The 10,484-nt window shown below is 45.0% G+C and overlaps 1 protein-coding gene across 3 annotated transcripts in view; it reads right to left on the reverse strand.

Moving 5' to 3' along the window:
- Positions 1 to 7,460, reverse strand: part of MTMR10 (myotubularin related protein 10) — a 67,062-nt gene extending 59,602 nt beyond the window's left edge. For 2 of the 3 annotated variants that reach the window (XR_009759061.1, XM_061596008.1), the window contains exons 1-2: positions 7,230 to 7,460; positions 2,955 to 3,015 (exon numbers count right to left, since the gene is read on the reverse strand). Coding sequence is in view for 1 of the 3 variants with exons in the window: in XM_061596008.1 (XP_061451992.1) it covers positions 2,955 to 3,015; positions 7,230 to 7,283 (115 nt within the window). In the remaining 2 variants the exon portion in view is untranslated. The remainder of the gene's footprint in view (positions 1 to 2,954; positions 3,016 to 7,229) is intronic. The other variant, XM_061596009.1, reaches the window with a different exon arrangement.
- Between the last annotated feature and the right edge of the window lie 3,024 nt (positions 7,461 to 10,484).

Raw genomic sequence — 10,484 nt, forward strand, 5'->3', positions numbered from 1 at the left:
GAGGAGTACTCTGCTATACTTTTGGTGCCCTTCCATTAAGATGCCGAATGCAAAATGTTTAGGCCGGCGTTGATTTACCATGGGACACAGGCAACTGAACCTCAAAATAAGCACCTATATATTGAATTACAGTAAGTACCCCATTAGGTGATTTTTTATTTTTATTTTTATTATTATTATTATTATGAAAGCAGCAAGGGTTAGTAGTCCTACATCTGTTGTGAGAGAGGTGGCGGTTGAGGGAAGTAATACACACCTTTATACACAAATATCCTGAGTATAGGACAGGACAGCAGGAGTAACCAATATCCATTAAATGACTATCAGCTAACAAGGTAGAGACCATCTTTTATCTAAAGCCTTTTTCTTTCCCCTTAAATTATCCATTTTCCAACATGTCAAAATATTTTAATCCCCTGTTAGTTAGACTATACTTTGCAGGACCATCTGGCCCTAACAGTGATTCGTTTTTCAGTCCACAACAGCAACCACCTCCCACTGCTGCTTGCAGTTATAGAAGGTTTCACAAATGCATTCCATAGGTTAAAGCTTCAGTGATAACACACAAAGTTGCACCATTCTTTCAAACAGGAACACTGAATTCTGCTAACTTAAATCTCAGACACTTTTAACCCTATAAGATAACTTAGAGGCAGGGTTTCCTTATCTGTTTGTAGTGCATGATTATATTATCTGAGAGCAACTCCCTGGGAGACAGCATACCTCCTCCGGTATGACATTCCTTTAAGCCCTCTGCAATACACAATTCAGCAACTGCTCCCACCTCTCAAGTGGGTTAGAAGCAATGAGCATGTTGCCAAGTGTGGAGAAATCTCAAATACCAATAAATCACAAAGTGTGAAATACTCAGCTGCGTGTAATGTGCTTTGTGACAGAATGCAGCCAAGGCATGAGCAGGAGAAGTCAGCATCCCTCTGTAGCTTGTGACTATATCAATTATGACAAAGAGCTTCAGTGTGGCTGAAAACAAAGGTTCGGCATAGAATCAGACAAATTAAAAGGCTATGGTTACTTTGTTTACATTATTATACCCACATATGGGTGCTTGCCAGTTTTCTTCCATAGATTTAATAGTTAAATGTTTTAGACAATATTTTGGACAAATGAGTGGTACTCCTTCCCTGAGTGCATGTCAATGGTGCTGCACACATAACACAGGAAGCTGCCTTCTACAGAGTCAGACCACTGGTCCATCTAGCTCTGAATTGTCCATACTGACTGGCAGCAGCGTTCCAGGTTTTCAGACAGGGATATTCTCAACCCTCTGTGTAGATGCCAAGGATTGAATTTGGGACCTTTTACAAGCTGATGTTCTACCACTGAGTTATGGCCCCTCCCACACAGTACATGAACGCCAAATATGACCATTATGCCAGTGGTGGAGCCAGCATTCCTTCCACCCTACTGCAACATCCTTTCATGCATGGAACCCAAGTGAAAAGGGCAATCCATACTTGAAGCCTAGCTTCGTTGCTTGCTTTATCAGCACAGAAGTGTGACAATCGTTTGTCACTTAATCTCTCATCAAGTTATATGAATGAATAGAAAAATTGGGGGTATGGGTCCCTGAAGTGACGTTTCAGAATGAGCATACTGGGAAATAAACATTCATCTACTTCACATGAAACACGTGAGTACATGCAACAAATGTACAGCATGCAACTGTTAAAGACCTAAGATGTGAACTAACAGGTTCTGCTATAGTTATCAAAGGCCCCATTTATAAAATTCAAATCAGTGCCCATGCCACTTTTCATAAGTGCAAAGCTCAGCCTTCAAAAGCCTTGTTACAAAACATAAATCTGGCAACCCAAAGAGAAAGGTAAGCATGTACAACACCTAACCTCTCTCATTACTTAAACACAGTGGCTCTTGGGCCATTCCTCTCTTCCTGCCCAATGCTCAGTAGAGAGAAGAGGTCATCCACCCCACACTCTAGTTCAAGCAACAACACACAACTGGCACTTTCTGCAAAAATACTGTACATCTTTTGGAATCGATGCCACCTCTCCTTCCTTCCCCACCAAGGAAAGAAGAGATGCCTTCATCCCCACCATGAGCTGCGCTTTTGTAAAATGTGGCAGCCATGACTTCCGGGGGGGGGGGGGAGAGAAAGGGAAAGAAACCACCACTTCTTTTGTGCCTGGAAGACAGGGAATAGAGGAGGAATCCGGGGTTTTGGCAAAAGGGAACGGTAAGGAATGGCTGGTGATCTCTGCAAAAGCCCCAACTCAGAGCAAAACTATCTTTCATTTCTTTCCTTTCTTGAGGAAGGAAAAGAGAGGTATGTTTCTGAGAAAGCAATAATGTTTCCCTTCTGCTTCCTGTAAAAACTGAAATGGAAACGAAAAGGACTGTTCCTTGTTTCCTCCACGTGGAAGAAAGGGGGGGATGGTTTCTCTCTGTTCCTGTCAGGAGTTTGTAGAAAGCAGCAGCAAGATGCTGCTAGGGTTGTTTGTTTAAAGCCCAACTTGCAGGAGGAGGGCTATATTTCCTTATGTCCCTAGAGGACCAAGGAGGAAAAATAGAAGCAGTTTCCCACAAGCAGGGCTCTTGATGGAAGGAAACATAGATGCCAACCAGAAGCGGAAGGAGAACTTGCCTATAGTGATGGTGAGCTGATTTCTCAAACCCTAAGAGCGGGCAACTCAGGAAAATTAGAGAACCCCACAGGGAAGGCAGCAAGCACAATAATTTGCACAGAATGTCTGAAAAGTTACAGAGTGCAAAGCAAAACTAAGAAGTTAATAGTGTGCAAGCTCAATATAAGTAAAACAGAAAGCTTCAGTTTTAAAGTAGAAGAGAAGATGTCTGAATAAAGGCAAGCCCTTAAGAAATAACAAGTCCTGAGATATCGTGAAAGCTAACAAATATGTTCCTGCATAACCCTATGTAGGCCAAAGCCTACTTCAACAGATACATAGAATGATTACCTGGCAAAAGAACTGGCTCCAGTTTCTTAAGCCTGGGCTCTGGTGTTATCTTTTCTTCAGTCTGAAACACAGTAGCAATAAAAGACGTATGTAATAATACATAAAATAATCTGCATAGTTTTTGTAGAATCCTAGCCTGAAATATGTATTTTTAACTAATACACAATTTGGGGGGGGGGATACACTGCTCCAAGACTGCAGGACTCTGATCCTCCAATCAGCTGCGTACAGAAGCACTGTTTATCCCATTTTTGCACACTGCAGTACAGAGGCAGATCCAATCCCAGCTCAACAGCACATTCATCCCAATCACAGGTGCGGTTAAATATACACGTTTGTTATGTACACATTACATTTTTCAGTGTTCATCTAAAAACAGAAACATATGAAGCTATCTTTATTCCTCAGTTTGAGTCTGCTGTGGCAGAGACTGTCAAATACAGTGCATGGCCACTGCTGTGTAACCATTAAGCTTTCAATAAGGCTGGCAACTTTTTTCAGTATTTTAGGACAATTGGCAGCTATGCGAGCAAACTCACATAAAAAAGAAAAATCTTATTAACTTGGGACATGCAAGGTAGGCAGCACATTCTGGTATTTCACTCTCATGCTGGTCGTATGATTGATCTTGGCATTCAGGAAATCAGACTGGAGTATTCTGGACAAGATCTTCTCAGTGGTGACACTGCAACTGGGAGAAACCCTCCTGTACACCTTGCTTAGCATAAGGCAGACCATGGGGAAAATATTAAAATCTTCTTCAGGCGCTTTTAGAGGGTGTGAACCCTCACTTTTGCCGTTCGATTTGTGTGTTACTTTTAATATTATGTTCTTTTTCTTTACATTGTCTTCCACAGTTCTAGGGACTTTTTTTCTTAACAGAAAGAGCCAATTGATATTACCTCTCTTTACAATGCTTAACGTCAGAACTGAATAAAAATCTAAGTCAATACATTTTAAATACTGCATGACCCCAAAGAAAATAAACTGTTGCTTTATTTTGATTAGCAACTTGAAAACATGCTAAAGAGAAAGGAGGCTGTCAGGAAACAGGTCACAGCAAAAAAAAGGCAAAAATAGTAATGATGGTTATCCTTGGTCCAGGGATGGGTAATTGGAAGAATGCCAATTCTTGTCATTTCAGGGGAAGGTCCCAAGGCTAAATGCTCACCAGAAGCTCTGCCACAGCTACGTGGTGCTGTCACATGGTTAAAAATTAGATACAATTTTCCACAAGACCGTCATCTCCCCAGAAGAGATGGCATCACGAGTTCCTGGAGATGGGATGGCTATATGTAACATGCAATTCAGAGACAGCGTGCCACTCAATGCCAGTTGCTGGGGAACAGTCTTCATGTCTCCTTGAGGGCTTCCCAGAGGCATGTGATTGACTGATGTGGAAATAGACAGGCCTTTGGTCTGATCCAACAAGACTCTTTTTATATGACAGAGCCAGATGAGGCTCACCACCACTCATCTCTCTAAACGATAGCAACAAGGGAGATGACATCCCCTCCCTGTATATGATTTTTGTTCATTCCTGATTTAGTCTAAAGAGCGGGAACCACAGTTTTCAACCAAGGGGGGAAAAGTTGGTAAGCAAGTTTTGACAGGCATGTGTGACACCATTCATTTTCTGGTTGTGTCCATGCATGTTAGTATGAAACAGGACCCACCCTTTTTAAAAACTTGCAATACCCAATCCAAGTTTAGACTTTAATTTACTCATCAATTTATTCTGTTTCAGTGGAGAAAAATGTATACCATCCCTTTAATGTATCTAACAAACACCATTTTGTTTGCTTTAGGAAGCCAACTTTAAGTTTAATGGCTACTCAGTTTTGAAAGCAGGGTATTTGGCTTTGTTAAAAGGATCCTGTGCTAAAACACTGTTTAAAAACTGGTTGTATCACAATTAAGTGTACCAAATAGTATTCTCAGATCTCTCATATATGGCTACTACTGTAACAAAACCTGAATCAAGGTAGTTTTGTAAAACACACCCACACCTTTACGCTGGGTCATCGTTTGGACTGAAGTTAGTTTATTCCAACAGACAGCTGGGATATTTAAAATTTCAGAAATCCAATAGAGACACATGCAACAAGCAGCATTCAAAATGTTGAACCCTTAACAATGTTTCACAGTGCTTATCTCACTATAGTAGCCATCACAGAGGAAAGTCACTTTTGCAAGAATTCTGAAGATTAAAGCAAATTAGCTACCCAGGGTCAATGTAATTTGTCTTGTTAGAAGATGTGTCTTCAGCAGCCCCAAAGGAGCAACTTTTCTCCAGCTTCAAGATGCAATGATATAAAACTGTGCACCTGTTGAAAGTCTATTTGTCAAGCAGCTATTAACAGCACAGAATGTCTAATTAAAAAAGTGGCAACCCTAAGTAATCCCTAAAAACACATTAACCTTTTCTCAAGTTTTGAACTGGACATTTAAAAGCTTTGGGAATGGGATTGGTGAGAGGGGAACCAAAGATATTTCTTGTAATGACAATGAAGTAACACATTTTTGCCAAGTATATGAGAAGGCTACACTTTAAGCTAATTGCCAAATAATGGGGAGAGGAATGTGTGCAAAGTGTCATTAGGCACAAGAAGTAGTGACCAGATCACATGGCTTGGGGCTGGTTTGTTCATATCCCCAGATCCCAAACTTGTGACAGTGCCAGCAATTGTGGGGGCATCCCCTCACTCTGATTTAAGATGAATGAATGCAGGAATAAGCAGAGGTAGAATGTACCCTTGCAACATACAAGCCATTGAATAATTTGTTTACCAGCCTATAGCTTCCCTTACTGCAGCTAGAAGCAATCCGAGATAGTTCCTACACCATTTCACTAACCACAGGAGAAAGTTGGAGCTTGACAAAAAAGAAAAAATCCAGTTTTAAGGAATGTACTGTTCTGCCACTTTTATGGGGACATCCCAGAACTATTAAGTCCATTTTCTTTTGAATTAGACTTGCTTTTAGCACTGCAGTGCTTGAAACAAGGGTCATCCATCACATTCCGTATATATTTCAGAAACATCGTGTATCACCCTATTAGCACAATTGCTCTTAGAATCCTCACAACCCCCTTTATGGGGCAGAGAGCCTGTGATGCTTCCATCCTTCAGGCACACAGTCTGTCTCCTTAATAAGAAAAATAACATGCAAGTCTTCACACACTGAACTCAGTAGACTTGGTTCTGAGGAAATGCAAACAGTAAACCAACCACACTGCCATCCTATGCATATCTACTCAGAAGTAAGCCCCAATGGGGCTTATTCCCATTAAAAGAATTTATAGGATAGCAGCCTTATTTACGTGGGCATAAACAAGCATACCTAGGATTAAGCTGCTAGGCCTGGCAGTTTACTCTGCAGGAAGCTTCCTTCAAATTCAGTGAAATCTTAAGCGCATTCATGCAACAGTCTGCTCCAGAAGTAAGTGTGAATCTGACTGCAGACAGGCTCCCTAGACACCCTTTTCTAGACCCTTTTTTCCCTAGACCCACCGATTCTGGGAGACTGGGGAGAAGAGGCCTTACCACCTGGTAATTCCAGCATGTATTAGGTGCAATGAGACAGCCCCACTCCAAGGAAGCATGCATGCAAAGGGGTACAGCTGCAAAAGGCTACAATCCTATGAACATAACAGTGCTACTGGAACCGCCCAGCGGCCCATCTAGTCCACCATCCTCTGCTCACAGTGGCCAACCAGATGCCCATTAGGGGAAGCCCGCAAGCAGCACCTGGGCACAAGAGCGCTCTCACTTCCCGCGGTTGCCAGCAACTGGCGTTCAGAAGCAGACTGCCTCTGGCCGTGGCGGCAAGGCGTAGCCATCGTGGCTAGTAGGACGGCGGCTTCTGCAGAAGTCAGACCCGCTAGGCGCGTTTCAGACGAGGCTATCGCTCCAAAGTTAGAGAAGCGCCTCGCGCGTAAGGGACGTCTGCGGAGGGATCCCCGCGCGTGCTTCCTTGGAGCCGCGGGAACACGGGGGAGCAAGCCCCACGGGACCCGGCGAGGCTTGCTTCCGAGTAAACACGCGTGAGGGGGGTTGGGGTTGACCCGTTCAGATCCACGTGTAAGAACCGAGGCTGCGCAAGGCTCCCGCCCGGCTACGCCCAGGGAAGCCCAACGTGCAGGAGGATCGCGGCCCCGCCCCTGCCGCCTCCCGCTCCCCAAGCAGCTCAGCCTCCAGCCGCGGAGCTCCGGAAGCGGCTTCCTCGCAAGTAAGCCCAAAGTCACTTCGAAGGACCTCTCCCCCCTCACTTTACCTGAGGCAAGAGGTACGACTTGAAGGTGGCCTTGGGGGGCTTGAGGGAAAACATGACGGCGAAGGCAGCGGCGGCGGCGACTCCCGAGCCAGGCCGGCCTCCCTCTCCCTGCTCTCCCTCAGAGCTCCGGGATGGGTTCGTCGCCCCACCTCACGGCGGGGGGGGGCAGCAAAGCCCCGCCCCCTTGGCGTCACGCGCACTCGCCCCGCCCCCTCATCGCTCGCGCTCTCCGCGGCAGTGACTCCTCCCCTTCCCTCCTGCCCCGCCTCCGTCAGTACGTTCTGAGGAGGGGACGGGTGCGATGGAGTGAGTGACACCGGAGGCCCAGCCCCCTCTTGAGGGAAGGGAGGAGCTACAGCCAGGGCCGAGCTAGTGCGGAGTGGAGCTGAGCACTCCCTTCTCTCGCGTCATGAGGTTGACGGGGGGGGGGGGCAGAGAGAGAGGACGGAGTGGAATACCGCTGCCGCCGCTTTCCTCCTCCCTTCTCTCGTTTCCTAGCAACCACGACTGAGAGGCCTGTTTAATGTAAAAAGGTGGCCTCAGACGGCAGAGCAAAGGGGACAAAAGTGACAGCTCCGCTAGAACGGAGGTTGTTTTGTTTTTAATGTTAGGCCTCAGGCCCCCTCCTGAGCCTGATCAAGAGGAGCCGCAAAGGGTTCTGGGAGTGAGCCATTTTCCTTATTGTGGAAGAGATAGGGTCTTTTTTGGAAAGTCTCCCATTGTGGGTCTTAGTGCCGAGCAAGTTTTTACATTTTATTCCTTATATTTATAAACCCAAGAAACTGAGGGTGGCATACATGGCTCCCTTCCTTGCCCACCATGCCCAGGGCATCTGCTGGGCACAGGGCACGGATAAGAGTATCTACACACAACCAAAATGGACAAAAAGAGGCAGAATAAAATAAGTAAGTGGGGGTGCCCACTCCACAATTTGCTCTCAGCCAGGACAAGTTATACTAACCCCAGGAAAGGGGAGGGTGTCCTCTACGAGATGCCAGTGCGTACCGCCTGGCCCAGATATCTTGCTGGGCGCAGGGTACGGATGAGGGCACCTACGCACAACCAAAATAGATAACAGCATGGAGAATAAAATAAGTAACGGGGTGCCCACCCCACATTCTGCTCTGGGCCAGGACAAACCATACAGCCCAGTAAAGGGGAGGGTGTTTTCTACGAGGTGCCAGTGCATCCCGCCTGGCCCAGAGATCTTGCTGGGCACAGGGCACAGATGAGGGCATCTACGCACAACCAAAACAGGCAAAAAGATCCAGAAGAAATAAGTAACTTGGGGTGCCCACCCTACAATCTGCTGTAGGCCAGGACAAATCCTACACCCCAGGAAAGGGGAGGGTGTCCTCTATGAGATGCCACTGTTTTCCACCTGGCCCAGAGCATCTGCTGTGCACAGGGCATGGATGGGGGCATCTATGCACAACCAAAATAGAAAGAAAAACATGCAGAAAAAAATAAGTAACTGAGGGTGCCCACCCCACATTTTTTTCTGGGCTAGGACAACTCATACACCCCAGGAAAGGGGAGGGTGTCCTCTACGAGTTGCCTGTGCTTCCCACCTGGCCCAGAGCTTCTGCTAGGCTTAGGGCATGGATAACAGCATCTACAGAAAACCAAAATAGAAAAAAGCATGCAGAAAAAAATAAGTAACTGGGCATGCCCATTCCACCGTGTGCTCTGGGCCAACACAAATCATGCACCCCTGGAAAGGGGAGTGTGTCCTCTATGAGATACCAGTGCTTCCAGTCTGGCCCAGAGCTTCTGCTGGGTGCAGGGCACGAATAATAGTATATTTGCACAACCAAAATAGATATGCAGCAGAAAAAGTAACTGGGGGTGCCCACTCCAAAATCTGCACTGGGCCAGGACAATTCATACATCCCAGGAAAGGGGGGGTATCCTTTACAAGATGCCAGTACTTCCCACCTGGCCCATAGTTTCTGCTTGGTGCAGAGTACTCATAAGGGCATCTCTGCAGAACTAAAATAATGAAGAGTAAGTAGAGAAAAATATGTAATTTGGGGTAACCATTCCAATATCTGCTGTGGGCCATGAAACATCATTTACCTGAGAAAAGGGGAGAGTGTCCTGGCATCTCTTAGAGGACACCTTCCCCTTTCCTGGGGTGTATGATTTGTCCTGGCTGACAGCAAAATGTGGGGTGGGCACCCCCAGTTACTTAGTTTTTATGATTTTATGACAGCATTATGCATTTATGACAATTTCAGAAGCCTGATGATTTTGATTGAATACATTCATTGTTATTCTTGATGGGGAGAGTCCCCCGATCACAGTAATATGTCATACGGGGTAGCCCAACATATATTTTGCGGTTCAGAGACATGGTAACTTTGGCTTGAAATTGCTGTAGCTGTCAACTTTTCTTCTTTTTTAGTGTTTTGAACTTTCAAGCAAATAAGGAACTGGGAACTAGGAACCGACTTCATCGTCATCACTTTCTCCCTGTTTTGTCCTCACTAAAACCCTTTGAGGTAGGCTAGGGTGAGAGAGAATGACGGGCTCAAGACTTCTCAATAAGGATTCAGGCCCAACCACCCCACCTGTAGTGCAACTAGGCTAACCACTAGGCTGCATTGGCTCTCAAACTGATGGCTGGATTGGACTGGATATAGAATTCTATCTTCTAGCCAAGCATTTTGTTTCCAGGAGTGCCTATGCATCCAGGAAGCCCAAGATCACACCATGAAGGCCACAACCATCTCCTGCTGGTTTTACACTATCAAGTGATTAACACTGATGCATATTCTCTTCCCTATGACTGTGGTGGTCCTGTTAGTTGAAAGAAAATCAAAACTGGTGCTGATCAGTTTTTACTAGAAAATTGAATGGCACTTTTCAAGCAAAAGTGCTTCTTCAAGGGAATGACTGAGAATTAGCAACAACAACTAAGCCTGATGCTCTAGACCCAAATCTGCTTTTGTTAACATTGACTGATTTGAGAACCATTATGCTTGAAAAGCAGTTATACAAATATGGTAATAAATAAATGAATAAGATTGCAGTAAGATAATTCTCTTTAGTCCCAGAGTCAGAAACCACCTTAAATCATGGGCCTGTTGCTTAAACAGCTTGGCAATCACTCTCCTCCCTTTCAACATTGAAGTTAAGAAAGCACAGTGAGCTGTGATGTTTCATGACAAATTTTAAAAAATGAAAAGTGAATTTATGAATATGTCATTACATTTTAAGGTACAATCCTTACTTAATTTTTTTTGTTTTACA

Source organism: Rhineura floridana, chromosome 14, assembly GCF_030035675.1.
Source record: "Rhineura floridana isolate rRhiFlo1 chromosome 14, rRhiFlo1.hap2, whole genome shotgun sequence".
Taxonomy (NCBI): Eukaryota; Metazoa; Chordata; class Lepidosauria; order Squamata; family Rhineuridae; genus Rhineura; species Rhineura floridana.